General features: G+C 41.0%; 1 protein-coding gene across 3 annotated transcripts in view; it reads right to left on the bottom strand.

The window, feature by feature from the left end:
- Positions 1–18,108, bottom strand: part of SEPSECS (Sep (O-phosphoserine) tRNA:Sec (selenocysteine) tRNA synthase) — a 57,154-nt gene that overhangs the window by 6,662 nt on the left and 32,384 nt on the right. Inside the window, exons 9-11 of one of the 3 annotated variants that reach the window (XM_039542519.1) lie at positions 7,553–7,646; positions 6,794–6,884; positions 5,077–5,368 (exon numbers count right to left, since the gene is read on the bottom strand). In XM_039542519.1, coding sequence (XP_039398453.1) covers positions 5,113–5,368; positions 6,794–6,884; positions 7,553–7,646 — 441 coding nt within the window. In that variant the 3' untranslated portion in view covers positions 5,077–5,112. Of the gene's footprint in view, positions 1–832; positions 5,369–6,793; positions 6,885–7,552; positions 7,647–18,108 lie in introns of those variants that run through there. The other 2 variants (XM_039542518.1, XM_039542520.1) reach the window with 2 other exon arrangements.

The following is an 18,108-nucleotide window of genomic DNA, read 5'->3' as shown; positions in this document are numbered from 1 at the left end:
AAATGGCACCTAAATGGAGATGATATAAGAGGGAGATCCAACACAGGTTGTACACTATTCCTAGCTAAGGAGTCAAATCTCTTGCCTTATGAGGAGGGCAGGTGATAAGACATGGTGGTGAAGATGGTTGGTTTCCTCGTCTGAAATTTCTGGCACTTCCTGGGTGGTTCAGGCTGTCTACATTGGGTGTAGAATGGCTGCCCCTTATGTAGTTGAGACATAAGTGTAGACTTACATAAGTGTAGGAGTGTAGACTCCTAAGGACCTCAGTGTCACTCAAGAGTCCTCACCAGTCTTCACATTTAAAAGTTTGCATCCTTCAAATGAAATATTTTCAGTTTCAACATTTATCTCCTTAGGGATTCCTGAGGATAGGAACCAAAACGATCTCTTCATGGCAAACAAGGAATCCATATATTTGGACGCTATGTCTGCATCATCTACTTGAAGAGATGTACATGCAAGTTGCCCCTTCAAGCTAAAGGATTTAAACGCCTCTTTACCATCTTGAGGAAACCTGTCAGCAAATTTGGAGATGGTGTCCTGTGACAGGGAGTGGCCCTCTGCTCCTGTCTCCCTGAACAAATGGCTCTGACACCTCCAATTTGTAACCGTCACTATGTACTTTATTAGTGTTATACCAACCACCACCCTCTTAGAGTCCCACATAGCAATTCTGTTCACTGTGTCATACAATAAGCATCATCACCTTTTGCCAGAGAAAAGAGAGGGAAGAGATCTCTCCATGCAGAGATCTCCCTTTACCCTGGCCCTCTCTCTCTCTAAGACTGATCTAATAATTATCCCCTCCTTCCCTCAATCAGGTCTGATAGATCACACACTGAGCAAGCTGAGAAACTTCAAATTCCACAGGTGGTAAGAAGGAACTAGGTGGTTGGGGCCACCCCCACCCTTTAAATACTCAGTTGGAGGCATAAGTAAACTCAGGGTGTAGGGTTGGACCCCAACAGACATAGCACACACCAACAGTGCAGTATATGTGACAAACACTTGAAGAATTTGCCTGATCCTCTGAAATGAGATTTATATAAACTAGACAAAAATATTCAAGACTGCAAAGACAAATACATTAAAACATTTATTATGTATTTTTGTCCTGGATCATTTAAAGTAAGACATTACAGGTGATCTTAATACACAATTAATCAGGCATGTCAAACATTCAGGAACTAATTAGCACAGGTTATTATATGGTAAAATGGAACTAAAGCACTGCTTCTCGCACACCTTGAGAGGAAACAGCACTGGCCCCCTCCTACACCCAGAGCCACCCCCTCTCAACCACTTACTTTGGGTTTCTTTGAGGAGTTGTGGGAGGCCCTGTGGCCTTACTTCTTCCATCATGTTGAAAGTGCAGTTGCTCAAAATCTCCACATCATCATCAGGTCAAATGTCAGTTCACTCCTGCCTTCCTATGAACTTTGTGGCTGGGTGCAGTGTGGCAAAGGTTCTTGAGTTCTTCCCCTTCCCCATACAATCTCATTGCAAAATTTTCATGGAAGGCAGCCATTATCAGCTTTTCCCTCTCACTCTACCTCCAAACAGAGCTGCCTTCATTCTATCACCACCTTCTAGCAGCAGTGCTGTGAAACCCTGTCCACTTCCAAGGGGTAGTATTTCCATAGTCTTGAGGGGACCTTGTCCATAATTGGTTTTTATAAGGGACATATGGAAAGATTAAGTTAGTAACTGAAGCATAATTGGAATGTACATTACTTACTTTATCATACATACTGGTGGATAGTGGTCAATGATGTTCTAATCTTCCTTTAAAAGCATTCTGTTTAATAGTTTGGCTCAGATCTTTTCTACAGAACTAGCTCTGCATTGTAAGAGACCAACACAAAGGTTTGGTAATTCTTTTCCATTTGTTTTTTAAAAATACATTGGAGTTTGGATTATTTAAATCAAATTTCATTTCAAGTTATTAAATTACCCACAGCATCTGGCCTCCAGAGCTTACAGTCTAAATTAAGATGGGACATGACATAACAAATGACAGCGACACAGCAAGTGACAGTGACAAACAGCAGGGTGAGGAGGAACAAGAGTAGCAGCAATAAGATCACAGAGGTATTTAGTTTAAGGCACATGCACATCATGAAGGTACAAGGTTTTTAAAAAAAAATTAAATTGACTTGCTTCATGAGGACATTTGCTGAGTCTTCAATGTGAGCCTGAAGAACAGATTTGACTGCAGAGAGAATAGTGGCCCTTGCAGGCCATTCTAGGCATAGAGATTAGTGTTGGGGAAAGAAGCCATGACGATGCCCATGGAAGAAGTGGACAAATGAGGCACAAAGGCTTGTGGCATTGGCAGAATCGGAGGTCTGGCAGGTCTGTTCTGGCTGGCAGAATTCTACAATTTATGGGCCTTAGTTTGTATAACAGTATTTTACAATGGCATACACAAATCATGCTTGTGAACAAATAAATTTAACAAAAAATCTAACTTGAGGCTAGAAAATGCATGCAGCATTTAAATGGTGATATTATGTTAAAGTAAAAATATGCCAAGTCACCACAGACAATGGTATCACAAAACAAAATGTGTGTGTGTGTAAGTAAAACTAGTGGGCCACATTCTTCATAGCTTCAGCAGGCCACGCACAATGTGCCCCCAGGGGCTATTTGCATTCCTCCTTTCCCCCCCGCAGTAAACTCCTTGTGTGTCATACTGCATCCTCCTCTATTTCAGGGTCTCCCTACAACTCCTCCACCCCTTTCCTCATAACAGGGGCTCAGCGTGTACCCCCATTGTTCTGGTCTATGTGTGTTCCCTGCATACCTCCCTCCCTGTGACAGGGTGCTCAGCAGGAAAGACTGAGCCAGCCTTGTCACTCCAGCTCCAATTAAAGGAGGTAAACCAGTGGCTGATTGGTAAAGGAGAAACAGCTGCCAGCCTGATTAGCCTGGTTTTATATACAGGCCCAGAGGTGGGGGCGGAGAGTCAGGGAAGGAGTGTGGTAGCTCTGCCCTCCTGAGTCCAGAGACTAAGGAGTCTTCAAGGCTGGAATCCCCAAGGTGTACACCTGGTGAGAAGGTGGTGGGATGGCACTATGCAAATAAACTGCACTGGTGACTGCTGAGTCAGAAGGTCTTGGAGCAGTTTTTGGAGCAGAGCACAGGCAGGACCAAGGGGATGCCTTGTTACACTCCCAATCACCATTCCCCACTCTCCAGGTCCTTGCTCTCCAGCCCCAAGTATTTATGGTTTGCCCCTCCTGACTCCTTATCCACAACCTTTCCTCTCCCCACATCTCCACTCTGGGCCCCTGCTTCCCTCACCACCACCACTCCCCATCCCTATATTCTCTTGCAGATCCTGCTTCTCCCCGCAAAGCACTCTGGGTCCCTGCTTCACCCATCACGACTGCCCCATCCCTCTGGTCCCTGCTGCATACCCTCACCCTGGCCCCCTCCCTCTCTGGGTCCCTACTCCACCCCCACCCCCACTTCCCTCCATATATACCAGGCCTGGAAAGCTCTCATTTCTGTTAGAGTCCAGGCTACAGTCTCCCCACTCAACAGGTTAAGCTGCTGCCTCTGCTATGTAAAGGGGGAAGCAGACATTCCTCTGCCTGTGGCAGTCTGTGGCCCTGATTTTCCTCTGAATCAGGCTCTTTTGGTGTTCTGATTTCCATCAGAACTAACAGAAGGTGTGCCCATGGATGCCTAGAACATTCCATTATTTTTAAAATTGATCAGATGTGGCATGCCAAAGTTATCATATTACAGACAAACACAGAGAAATGCCATTGAGTTGAGCATTAGATCTTGCTCCACTCGGCCAATAAATGATTTGGAATATCTTTAATTTAACCAAATTGCCACTCTGCATATACCACATGAATCCCGTTTTAATTTCTTTTTTAAAATGAAAAACTTGACAAGCCTAAGCCAACAAAAGCAAACTCAGTGATATGAGCCCTCAGCTAGGTGAACCGGTTCAGTCAGTGACTGAATATAGCTGGGGCAGCAGCAGCACCACCCACAGGAGATGGTTCAGAATTAGGAGGCATGGTCTCCAAATTTATTGAAGTGCTGGAGTAAATCTAACATCCTGGGAGTCCCCATGAATATCTGGTTCTCCTATGGGCCCTAAGGAGGAACAGCAATCTCCCATAACTTCAGGTCTGCTGATTTCTCCTATTCAGGACAGCAATTATTAAGGCACAAATCAAATGCAAGAGGAAGGGGAGATCTTCCCATTTCACTGCCTTCCTACTGAAGCCCCCTTCTTTCCTTGCTGTTTACCCCCATATGCTTCCTGTGGAACTGTTCAACCCTGAAAGTCTTTCCAGGGGCTGAGGATTGGCTGAATCCTTGTAAATTGCTCTGTTACACTCCCTTGTAGGATTTCCCTTTGCCATAGGGAGTCTGTGCCTTTCCATGGTGTTCCCCAGTTAAGAACATGTACAGACTTCAAACATGTGGCTCCTGTTTTCAGCTGTTCAAATTACTATCAGGAAAGAGATTTGGAAAAACCATCTCTCCCCATTGTATCTCATGCTCACATTATTTTAAAAATTTCATTTAATAATATCCATCTCCACTCTCATGCCCATAAACAGATGTAGCAGGAAATGGCTGTGAATGCAAATACTCACATGTATGAACACTCATTCCAGAGACATTTTTGTGAGCAAAAAAGGACTGTTTGCTAAATGAACACCAATAGCAAAATCAGAAGGGATACAAAACACTGCTAAAGCAAATTCAGTTTAAAATATTAATCAATATTCACTGAAATTTTCTTCAGATATTTGTCCAACTCCAATCACAATGGGGCAAATCCATTTCTAGAGAAAGACCCATCTTAGAGCCTTCATACCATTTAAGCCTTATTTGAGTACTTGAGTGGGTTTTAAGAGGCGCAAAAGCCTTGTGGTTTGCTGTCTGCACAGCGGTGAATGTTACCCAATAATTTTTTTAAAATCTGAATTTCATCCAAGTTTTTTTTAAATTTAAATTTCCACTCCCTGTATTGCATAATCCACAATACAAACAGGATACAAACTTCACACAATCCAAAAAAAACAAACACACACACACCCCAAACTTTGTGTGTTCCAAAATCCACATCTTGTTCTAGTCTTCAGTCTCTCCCACACTTGTATGTTTAGTACAGTTATCCATTTCAGGCACATCTTTTCCATTGCTCTTTTCTTTTCTAAAAGTCTTCATACACTTATCCAGTCTTTTTAGGAACAGGTCTACATCTTGCTTTTTCATTCCAATTGCTGAAGCAGCATTGAGGTAAGCACAGGGATAGTTATTTGTATGTGACATAAAGCCTTTGAAAGTGTGGTTATTCACTGTTTGCAAAGACCCAAGGGGAACCACCCTGAAACAAACAATCACAATTCAATTAAAAATGCTCAGGGCAGTTTACAGGGAAGCACAGTATTCTGAAATCATTTACAAGCATTTCTATGCATAACAACACGTGTAAATTATAAACAAGTTTGTGTAAAAGTACCTGAAGTGAACCAATTATTAAAGAACATTAAAATCAAGAACTATAAAAAAACAGCATGGGTACAAATAGGACTGGAACTTTTGAACTTGATGAAACCCTGAATTTTTTCAGAGATGATATCTGTGGAGACCAATCTACCCAAAGAGGACTGTAGTAGCAGGACAAGTAAAAGTTACCCTCAGGCAAAACAAAACAAAAAACACCCCATTTTACTGCAGTACATACAGATATACTGTAGTTCATCTGTGTAAGAAGTGGAATAATCCAAGCTAATGAAGCATGGTCTTCTGATGTGAAAATACTCAGCTCTGCCAGCGAAAGTGACTAACCCTGTAGCAGAAGTTAGTTGACAGCAGCAATATTCAGATTAAAGAATGCTGCCAAAACAAGTTTTAGATCATCCTCTTCTTCTAAAAGGTTTAAACTGAAATCATTAAAAGTTATTTGGCCTGCATTTCCCTTGCCATGTACGGTCTAATACTAAAATTTTTCCACCTACACTGGCTGAAGTTAATTCTGAAAAGTAGGATTTTCTTTCACAATACAAAAAGCAACAAACAACATTAGAGATAAGCAATGTGTTTCCCAGGTCTTTGGCACAAAGATGATTTTTTAAAATACAGCTGAAGCCATGTTAAATAGTCCTCTAAAATTACAAACCTTAGTTTTTGTCAAGTACAGTAACTGCTTCCACAGCTAGTGAAAGATGCATTATTACTAATTTGTATTGTGGTATTACACCTAGAAGGCCCCAATTAGGGATCAGGACCACATTGTTCTAGGCACTACTGCCACAGATAACAAAAAGACTAATAATAATTTGGGACAAGGACAATCTTAAGATTAGTGGCACCAGGTGCTACAGCAAACAGACAGTAATAGTACAACGTAACATGGTAATCAGTGGTCGTATCATAGCACACCAATTGTCTAACTAACATACAGTGTTTTGCAGGCATCCTGTCAGTGGCAAGTTTTAAGGAGAGGTTTGACAGACATTATGTAGTTAGTGGTTTAGCAAATTTTTACAGGGAGTTCCTTGCATGCATAAGGAGCAGCATGGGGGGAAGCATGAGGACACTTGTGGGAACTTAACTAACGGACAGTGAAGGCCGACAGCAGTGGAATGAAGAATGCATCACTCTGACTCTTTACAACCAGCTTCAAACATGTGCTAGGGATACATGTGTACACATTATACCTCAGTCAGTTTGTAAAGTCTTAAGAACCATCAATGCACAGCAAATTTCACTGAATATGATAAATGTTTAAAATATTTCAGATGCTCACCTTGCTCCTGAAACTTGTCTTGTGAAAAGCATAGATCCAAGCTGAGTAACAGCCATGTCACTGTGTTTATCTAGATTCTCTAGAGACATAGCTGAAGACATAAATAGCTATGTTATAACAACTGTAATAAAGCTCCTCTTTCACCAGAACAGAACCATTGATAAGTTTTATCTAACAATGGTGCCCTGGTTAAACATTTGGGTTAGAATATAACTAATATGAACATTCTTACTATTATTTTTAATTCTTTTCAGTTTTCCACTAAATATATCCTTTCATTAGCTGATTAGACTGTTTATACAGTTGAGATACTGTGTGGGGAGAGACGTTCCAGTTTTCCAGGTTCAGCAGAGTTATTGCTTACAATGAAAATCCCAAGTAAATAAAAAGACTCACTAATAGTCTATTTTACTGAGGTTCAGCACCAAGCAGTTGTGGTTGAAATAATTATTAAACAGTATAAAAATAAATAAATTGTAGTACTAAATGCTAACTGTCAGTCTTTTTACTCTCAGGATCAAACACAGCATATTTTGATCACAAGCGGTTATGTATATAAATACAGAGCCTGAGTCACTAACTGCACTAATCCACTTTTAGGCTGATGCGAGTCCATTGATTTCAATGGACTTGTATTGGCATAAGATTAATGGAATGGAATCGTGAACCATATGCAAGCTCATCTTGTGTATGCAAGTGTATTAAAAATATAGAAGATTTCAGAAGTGCTGGCTCAGTTCAAAGATGAACAATAATTACCTAAGGAAATAGGATTGTGTGGTGTGTTCAACAGCCTCTCATTGTAGACTTCTGCTAGCTTCCTCAGCTGACCTGAAAGGTAGGAAAACATTTCCTGGAAAAAAGCAACAATTTTCAATTAATTTTCTTTTTTTCTTTGTTGAATAGTTAATATCAATTTTGGAAAGTTGTCAGCCTCCAGAATATATCAAAGTATTCAAGTGGTCCCCAGTTCATATGTATTAAGCATCAGCCATTTATTTGCATCAACAGGTCAGACAGTGTCCTTGAGCTGCGCTGGAAGCCCCTTCCTGTGTAAATCTCTCTCCATACACAGAGCGGGTACCATTGTCTTCCCTGCCTGATAAGACTCAGAATTCCTATCAATCCCTCTTTGGCTCCACAGAATTTATATAGAAACGGTAATCCATCCTTGAGGAGATTGTGGCAGCAAGACCCCTCCCAGGGTCCTGCAATGGGAAGGGGCAGGGTGGCCTTGTTGTGATAGAGGCTGCATCTGCAAACATAGCAGACCACCTGTACTCCCACATCATCTCTGACCTAAACTGTTCACCACCACAGGGCATTCACTGCCAGGGAGTTAGAGAGGAGCTACCAAGGCCAAAGCTGGTGCAGGGTTGCAGCCAGTCTGCTATGCTTTCAGGCAAGAGCTTTAGCATAGGTCAGCAAACCCTGCTCTCCCAACAAGATGCTGTGGGGGAATCGCCACAAAGAAATCCTTGCAGAAATAGCCACATGGAAATCCCTTGTCTATAATCTTTTACCAGGGCAGGGGACAAACTGGTTCAGTGAAAACAATACAAGTTGAGATATCATTCCTTAGTGCATATTTTATATTTCCTGGTGAATATTATAGTTTACATTTATTTAGTGTCCTTCATTCTGAAGGAGCCCAAAACACTTCAAATGTACATAACACATAGCACCACTGGAGCTGAAGATGGCAACCAACTGGATGCATAACTCTGAATGTAAACAATACATAGTGAGGGACTAGAGGGAAATTTTGGCCCTCTACACCAGGACAAACCTCTACTCTTACAAAATTCCCATGCCATCGTTCATATCCAAGTACAGCAGACAGGACGATAGCTGTGATACTCATGATACAAGATGATGAACCTTTGGTGAAACATGATGATATCTTTGAGCACAAATTATATTAGTAAACAGCCACTTCAAAAAAAATGTAACCCTGCATGATCTAACCAAAGAAGACTGAGGGGAGATATGATTGCTCTACATAAATATATCAGAGGGATAAATACCAAGGAGGGAGAGGAATTATTTAAGCTCAGTACCAATGTGGACACAAGAACAAATGGATATAAACTGGCCATCAGGAAGTTTAGACTTGAAATTAGATGAAGGTTTCTAGCCATCAGAGGAGTGAAGTTCTGGAACAGCCTCCCAAAGGGAGCAGTGAGGGCAAAAGACAAATCTGGCTTCAAGACTAAGCTTGATAAGTTTATGGAGGGGATGGTATGATGGGATAGCCTAATTTTGGCAATTAATTGATCTTTGACTATTAGCGGTAAATATGCCCAATGGTCTGTGACGGGATGTTAGATGGGGTGGGATCTGAGTTACTACAAGAATTCTTTCCTGGGTGTCTGGCTGGTGAGTCTTGCACACATGCTCAGGGTTTAGCTGATCACCATATTTGGGGTCAGGAAGGAATTTTCCTCCAGGGTAGATTGGCAGAGGCCCTGGGGTTTTTTTTGGCCTCCCTCTGCAGCATGGGGCACGGGTGACTTGCTGGACGATTCTCTGCGCCTTGAAGTCTTTAAACCATGATTTGAGGACTTCAATAGCTCAGACATAGGTTAGGGGTTTATTACAGGAGTGGATGGGTGAGATTCTGTGGTGTTGTGCAGGAGGTCAGACTAGATGATCATAATGGTCCCTTCTGACCTTAAAGTCTATGAGTCTATGATGCCAAAGAAAACAGGAATTAGCATTCCTTTCATCCATCTTTTTTAGCTTCCCAATACAACACTAAAAAAGCACATTTTGTTCCCATCAATATCTGATAAGAAAATATTCTTGTTTCTTACCAGCTGAAACAGTTCTGTGATGAATCAGAATATTTCTACTGTTTAGCATCACAGATTTGAATACAAATGACTGAAATATTAATTGTTAACCGATTAGATCAGATTTTTTTGCTTTTTGATTGATTTAACGGTAAATAGTTGGGGAGATTTGGACCACTTGTCGACAGAGAGGTGAACACTGTTCTGCCTGCATTGCTGGCCAAGTCATGCCAAACTGCTGCTTGCACTGTTTTAATCTGGAACAGTCGTGGTGTAGAAAAGAAGTGCAATTTGGCATCTGTCACTAGAGAGCCGCAACTGCCATCAGCTCCTAGAAGAATCCCTCTTTCTGCACAAGAAGGACAATAGGTCAGCATCTGATCTGCCTTTACATTAAGCAAGAGAGCATCGGTATGGGTATGAATGAATTTTGTGCCATATACTATATTCTCCTCCACAGTCATCTATGCCATGCAGACAGTTCCCCTCCCTGTCCTCTTTCTGGGACAAGTAGCTAGTCACCCTATAGCTGCTGCTCAAGCTTTCTAAACATTATAGATGGGTGTCAAAAGTTCAGATGTCACTTTATCAGACAGTTCCTTTGTTGAAAAGGATGCCAAAAGCAGAGATGCCTACCTGAATTGCCTACCTATCTAGCTAATGCATATGCAACATCATGATAGCAGGAAAAAAAACCCCACACATCACAGCTGCTTCAGGTCTTCACCAACTAAACAATTCAGTGTTAGTGATGCTCCCCTCACACCTCAGCACAGAACACTGATGGACAAGAGTCAGAACAAACACCACTCTTCTTAACACTTCCTATGGCCTTTGAGTTGTCATTTTCAGCACTTCACATTGGTAGACATAGGTCATGTGTGGGTGGGTGAGAGAGAGAGAGAATGGCGCAAAGACAAAGAGGTTTTATGTTTGGGTAGCCTCATTCCTGGACATCAGGTATCAGCTTGTTCTTCTTCCTGACAACGATTTTGTTCACCATTCACTTCAGTACAACTGCCTGCTTGCTACTTCTCCCAATCATTCTTTCTCATGGCTATTGCATGGGCATCCTCCTCAATTTAGGACTTGACAAAGAACCCTCCTTTCTACAAACAGCAGCATCCTCCATGTATGGACCATCATCCTACCATCTGACATGTACCTCTCTGACTGGAACCAGTTAGATCTGGTGAAGTTTAATAAAGACAAATGCAAAGTGCTCCACTTAGGAAGGAACAATCAGTTTCACACATACAGAATGGGAAGAGACTGTCTAGGAAGGAGTACGGCAGAAAGGGATCTAGGGGTTATAGTAGTCCACAAGCTAAATATGAGTCAACAGTGTGATGCTGTTGCAAAAAAGCAAACATGATTCTGGGATGCATTAACAGGTGTGTTGTGAGCAAGACAGGAGAAATCATTCTTCCGCTCTACTCTGCGCTGGTTAGGCCTCAACTGGAATATTGTGTCCAGTTCTGGGCACCGCATTTCAAGAAAGATGTGGAGAAATTGGAGAGGGTCCAGAAAAGAGCAACAAGAATGATTAAAGGTCTAGAAAACATGACCTATGAAGGAAGGCTGAAAGAACTGGCTTTGTTTAGTTTGGAAAAGAGAAGACTGAGAGGGGACATGATAGCAGTTTTCAGGTATCTAAAAGGGTGTCATAAGAAGAAGGGAGAAAACTTGTTCAGCTTAGCCTCTAAGGATAGAACAAGAAGCAATGGGCTTAAACTGCAGCAAGGGAGGTTTAGGTTGGACATTAGGAAAAAGTTCCTAACTGTCAGGGTGATTAAACACTGGAATAAACTGCCTAGGGAGGTTGTGGAATCTCCATCTCTGGAGATATTTAAGAGTAGGTTAGATACATGTCTATCCGGGATGGTCTAGACAATATTTGGTCCTGCCATGAGGGCAGGGGACTGGACTCGATGACCTCTCGAGGTCCCTTCAGCCCTAGAATCTATTAATAAAATGAAAGATACCATTTTAGGTAACACCTTGGAGATTTTACAGAACCAAACGGGTTAGGGGAGCAGTTCTGAGAAATGTGTATACCTCCGTTTCCTGGGCCACGGAATTAACTGAATTGCAACCTCCATCTTAGAGAAATCAAGTGAAAATGGCTCCTGAGCTGACCCTTTTAATCACATGGGATGGATTCACTCAAACAGAGAAATAGTGTCATGCCACCTAACAAAATGAATCAAACTACCTTTAAGTTCACTGAAAATAGCATGAAGTTTTTGAGATGTCCAGTTAGAGAAAAAAAACTTGCAAGAGGATTCTATGGGCAGTAAGGAGGACTAGAAACTTGTGGCAAATCACTGCTGCTTTGCAGTGGCAATTTGAAATCAAACCCAATACTTCTATGGTTTGAGTACGACAGCTTGCACAGTTTGCAGTTGGCTTTATTTACAGTATCCTCTTAAAAGCTTAAAAGTTAAATTTGTTCCCATATCCAGGCACCTTTTTCTTGCTCCTCATGGAAGACAAACACCATATTCATTTGTTGTTCACGTTCTTGTCACAATAAGTTATACTCATGGGGGGGACTCTGCGCCACAACGTGTGCACAGAATTCATATCCCCGCAGATTTTTTTGCTTCCCTTCAGAAAAATGACTTTCTGATGGGGAAGCAAAGGGAAGTCGTAAGTGTGGTCAGGCACCCCCCACCCCCAGCAGAGCAGGCATGTTGTTTCAGGCACCCAGAACAGCTGACAGAGAGGTAAATCACAGAAGGGGTGGAAATGGGGATGCCCCAGCAGGTGGCTCCTACCCTGTGCTGGGCCCAGCTGCTAGTCCTGGCTGGACTGGGGTTGGGGGAGGACAGGACTTCCTCTTCCCCTGCAAGGAGCAGCTGGGGCCAAGTCAGACCCCACCCTCAGAAACCTTCCCCGGCTGCAGGAAGCTCTGCCCTCCCTCTTCCTGCCTCATCACTCCTCAGCTGCAGAGGGAGGGGTCACTGTGGGGGTGCTGCCCGCCACCCATGCATCTGGACATCCTCATCGAGCCTCACTCCCCCAACACCCAGAACCTCCCCACAGAGCCTCATCCCCTGCATCCAGACCCCCATCCCTGCACCCAGACCTCTTGCTGAAGTCCTGCACTCGAACCCCCACCCCAATAAGTCGCACGCCCCTCACGTGGACCACCCCTTGCTGAGCCCTCCAAACTCCAACTCCCATCCCACCAAGCCCCATTCTCCCAGCACCCAGACCTCCCTGCTGAGCCCCACACACCCGAGCCCCGCCTGCTGAGTGCCATCTCCTTACACCCGGACCCTCCCCCTCTGAGCCCCAACCACCTTCACCTGGACCCCTCTGCAGAGTCTCACTACCCCTGCACCCAGAACCCGCAATGAGCTCCTGTGCATCCAGCTCCCTGCCACACACTGACTGTCCCACACAGAACCCTTTCACCCCACACCTGGATCTCCCCACACTAAGTCGCTCCACACTTGGATCCTGCTGGGTTGAACCTGCCTGTCCCACACCTGGTGTGCCTGGTGTGGAGGGGCAGGGCTCTGTGGTGTTTCTGGGGCAGGCCTGGTCCTTGTGCTGTGTCAGGATCAGGTGCAGCCTCACTGCTGAGTCTGTGTCCTAGGAGGGGCTGCAGGGTGAGCTCCTACCTCTGTGCAGCCAGTGCTCTGTGCTCCCCACTGCCATGCTGGAGCCACCACATTTATTGACATATAAAATTTGCAGAAATTTAAAATATTGTGTGCAGAATTTTTAATTTTTTGGTGCAGAATTCCCTCAGGAGTAAATAAGCATCACTAATGTGCTCATCTATTATATCAGTATCATTTTTGTAATCTGATTTGTTAATTATTTTGTGCTCCCTCTATTGGCTATTTACTTCTGCAGCAACAGAGGATAATACTGCAAGGGAGTGTATTTACAATGGCTGTTCTCAGAATACATTTATTGAGGAGAATGGTGGTGAGAGAAAGTTAATGATGAGAACAATAAGATATTCCCCAACCATTTAACACTCTAAGCGTCTCATCTGAGGACTTCCCTATAGTGTAGTACATTTGACAATGTCCCTTTAATAAAATAACTTCCAATTTGTATAACTGGGTTCTTAACTTATCTACTTAAAGTAGTAAATTTTCCTCATTTATGATTAGATATCTAAACCACTCAATTAGCCCAGAATTGCTACCTGCATGTGGAGGGACTGGATGAATCAGGGAAGAATGAAGAAGCAGGAGAGGAAACCAGGGTATATGCATTTTCATCAAACTGACTGAAAACCTCTGCAAACAAATGTAAATGTTTTCCTGTTTTTGTAAAATAGCATGCTTTGCATTTTAGAATTTTTATTTTCCATTTAACAACATCTAGATCTTCTATAAATAAATAGTTAGCTAAGCAGTTCACTGTACAATAAATTAACGACTTTTCAGATTTGGCAATATTTTGTGGGGGTCAAGTCTATAGTTGACCTCTATTAACAAATCGCTTTCTGCTGCATGGAAAATTTATAAGCAACCCAAGCAAATATATACAATGAGCTCTTACTTAAAAGAAATGCAGCTAAATACAATTGATTTTTTTATATGGTAGGCACTGTAACTCAGTTTTTAAAAATCTTATCATACTAAAAGGTGTATTGAATTACTTACACAGTAAATGTCAGCCAAATTGCTAGGGGGAAAGAGTGAATGAAAATGTGAAACAACCACACCACGAAAACTAGCTAGCTATTGAGGTAAATGCTGTTATATGAAAATATATTGCACTTCTGGCATTCTAGTTTGATTTCTAACCCCTAAAACAAAGACATCTAAGGGAAAACTGAAAATTCAGTTAATTCTAGAAGCAGTGTATCTCAAAAGTGCCATATGACATAGTCACGTTAGACATAATGGTGAGCTTCACAGAAGTATACATAAAACTATCAAGAAACTTTTGAAGAAGTGAGCAAAAAAATCAGTGTTGTTTCTGGAGCCAATTTTGGTAACCTGGATATAAGGGGACAGTTCCTCATCTGCTGTTAATTACCACAGCTTCACTGAAATCAGTCTAGCCTGCGGTTTCATGTTAGTTAGACCATGAAATGTGCCATAGTGACACAAAAATCCAGTCTATGAATATCATAGGAAAGTCTTTAGAAATGGAATTTATGGTTTCTAGGTTTACCCGTTAATAAAACCATCTACTACAATATGTACAGTTCAGTGCAGATATACGTATTGCATAATACATACCCATTTTTAGAGAGGAAAATTATTTTATTGGACATGAATAATTTTGGAATCTTTACCTTTTAATGCAGAAACTTTATCTACAGGTGTTCTCACAAATAGCTGAATCATACTATATATTTTTATTCTACAATTCTTCTAGTTTTGAGAAGCTAAACTAAACAAAGGGCTTTCCATCTCTTAGGAGATGGTGGGTTTACAAAATCGTATTTGCATTGGATTATGGTAATACCTAGAGGCTTCACAGTACTAGGCCCTGTACTCATACAACACAAATAGAAGCTGTTCCATGCTCTTACTAATTTTTGTTGCCCTTTTCTGAACCTTTTCCAAGTCCAATATATCTTTTCTGAGATGGGGCAACCACATCTGCATGCAGTATTCAAGATGTGGATGTACCACGGATTTATATAGAGGCAATATGATATTTTCTGTCTTCTTATCCATCCCTTTCTTAATGATTCCCAACATTCTGTTCACTTTTTTGACTGCTGCTGCACACTGAGTGGATGTTCAGAGAACTATTCACAGTGACTAAGATCTCTTTCCTGAGTGGCAACAGCTAATTTAGACCCCATCATTTTATATGTATAGTTGGAATTATGTTTTCCCAATGTGCATTACTTTGCATTTATCAACATTGAATTACATCTGCCATTTTGTTGCCCAGTCACCCAGTTTTGAGAGATCCTTTTGTAGCTCTTTGCAGTCTGCTTTGGACTTAACTAGCTTGAGTAGTTTTGTATCATCTGCAAATTTTGCCACCTCACTATTTGCCTTTTTCCAGATCATTTATGAATATGTTAAATAGGACTGGGCCCAGTACAGACCCCTGGGGGATACCACTATTTACCTCTCTCCATTCTTTCCATTCTGAAAACTGACCATTTATTCCCACTCTTTGGTTAAAAGATAAGAAACAGTTACTAATCCATGAGAGGACCTTCCCTCTTATCCCATGACTGCTTACTTTGCTTAAGAGCCTTTGACAAGGTCCCTTGCCAAAGGCTTTCTGAAAATCTAAATACACTAAATCCACTGGATTCCCCTTGTCCACATGCTTGTTGACCCCCTCAAAGAATTCTAGTAGATTGGTGGGGCATGATTTCCCTTTACAAAAACCATGTTGATTATTCCCCAACAAATTATGTTCATCTATGTGTCTGACAATTTTGTTCTTTCTATAGTTTTAACCAGTTAGTCCAGTACTGAAGTCAGGCTTACCGGCCTGTAACTGCCAGGGTCTCCTCTGGATCCCTTTTTAAAAATTGGTGTCACATTAGCTATCTTCCAGTCATTTGGTACAGAAGCTCATTTGAATGATAGGTTACAGACAACAGTTAGTAGTCCTGCAATTTCACATTTGAGTTCCTTCAGAACTCTTGGGTGAATACCATCTGGTCCTGGTGACTTAGTACTGTTTAGTTTATCAATTTATCCAAAACCTCCTCTTAATGACACCTCAGTCTGGGACAGTTCCTCAGATCTGTCACCTAAAAAGAATGGCTCAGGTTTGGGAATCTCCCTCACATCCTCAACCATGAAGACGGATGCAAAGAATTCATTTAGTTTCTCTGCAGTGGCCTTATCATCCTTGAGTGCTCCTTTAACACCTTGATCATCCAGTGGCCCCACTGGTTGTTTAGCAGGCTTCCTGCTTTTGATGTACTTAATATTTTTTTTGCTATTACTTGAATCTTTGGCTAGCTGTTCTTCAAATTCTTTTTTGGCCTTCCTAATTATATTTTTACACTTCATTTGCCAGAGTTTTGCTCCTTTCCAGAGTGGATAAAAATCAATGATTTAAAAAAAATTGATTTTTTTATTTAAATCGGATTTTTTGATCAAATGTTTTTTGAGGAAAATACCTATGCAAAGGTAGTTTTAATTAAGATACATTATAGCTCAAAGATCTCATCATGGAATAGGGATTATAAATTCTAATTCTATAGTATGAGACAATATATTAATGTAATGTTTAAGGAAAGTTTTCTAAATGAGTTCCAATAGTCCATGGATTAGGGACCCAGTTTTATGGAGTTCCACAGGCCTCAGATAGAAAGATTAACCTAAATAATCTATACAATCTACCCAATGGGATTCAGTGCTCAGTCTAGACGATACCATCAGAGACGCTTAGTTTTGCAGTTCTCAAACTGTGGATTTGTGTCTCCAGAGATAACATGCTTGCTAACAGCAAAAACGTTTTAAAATAAATAAATAGTATATAGAGGTGAGAAATAACAGACCTCAGCTCTATTATCCCTCTGCAAATTTATGTACACATTGTCAATCCCTTACCTCTCTCTAAAAGTACAAAGTTTCAAAAAATTCAGAGAATAAAAGATTGTTGGGGGCAGAATAGTATAGTATAGTAAAGGAAGAAGTCTGGAGATAAATGTGAGAAGTGAGGGACATATGCTTTTTTGTTAAAATATTATATGTTTGCTGTTGAAGAAAAAAAAATCCAGAATACTTAATGTTGTTGTTTTTGTAAATAAAACAATTTAAATGTCTGTCTCCTCCTAATACAGCATGGCAAGAAAATCCTCCAAATATTAATGATTAACCTGTTGAACTGGAGATAGTTCACCTCCCAATGACTTCATAAAATATCTCCTTCAATTATCTTTAGTAAATTAAATAACCAAACAAGGATTCATTTTCTGATATAGCTGTAAAACTAATCTGAAAAGTTTTCAAAATAAATCACTGTTTAAAAATGTATAGTGTGTACCTTCTAAAAATGAAACCTACATCTATCTCTGAGTTAAGAATAATATGTATTAGGGTTATAACAACCACCAAAAATGCACTTTTATGTAGAAAACCATGCTTAAATAGTCTTCCTGATTGATTTAAATCAAATCCACCCTGATCCCTTTCTATTTTCCTCATTAGGATTTAACTTCCACTTTTTAAAGGACGCCTTTTTGCCTCTCACTGCTTCTTTTACTTTGTTGTTTAGCCACAGTGACTCTTCTTTGTTCTCTTACTATGTTTTTTAATGTGGGGTATATATTTAAATTGAGACGCTATTATGGTGTATTTAAAAAGTTTCCATGTAGCTTACAGGGATTTTACTTTTGGTGCTGTACCTTTTAATTTCTGTTTAACTAACCTCCTCAGTTTTGTGTAGTTTCCCTTTCTGAAATTAAATGCTACAATGTTGGGATGCTGTCGTGTTTTCCCCAGCCCAGAAATATTACATATAATTATATTATGGTCACTATTACCAAGCAGTGCAGCTATATTCACCTCTTGGACCTCATCCTATGCTCCACTTATGACTAAATCAAAAATT

Source organism: Mauremys reevesii, linkage group 5, assembly GCF_016161935.1.
Source record: "Mauremys reevesii isolate NIE-2019 linkage group 5, ASM1616193v1, whole genome shotgun sequence".
Lineage (NCBI taxonomy): Eukaryota > Metazoa > Chordata > Testudines > Geoemydidae > Mauremys > Mauremys reevesii.
The sequence above is the reverse complement of the archived record's forward strand: the minus strand, read 5'-3'. Positions and strand labels throughout refer to the sequence as shown.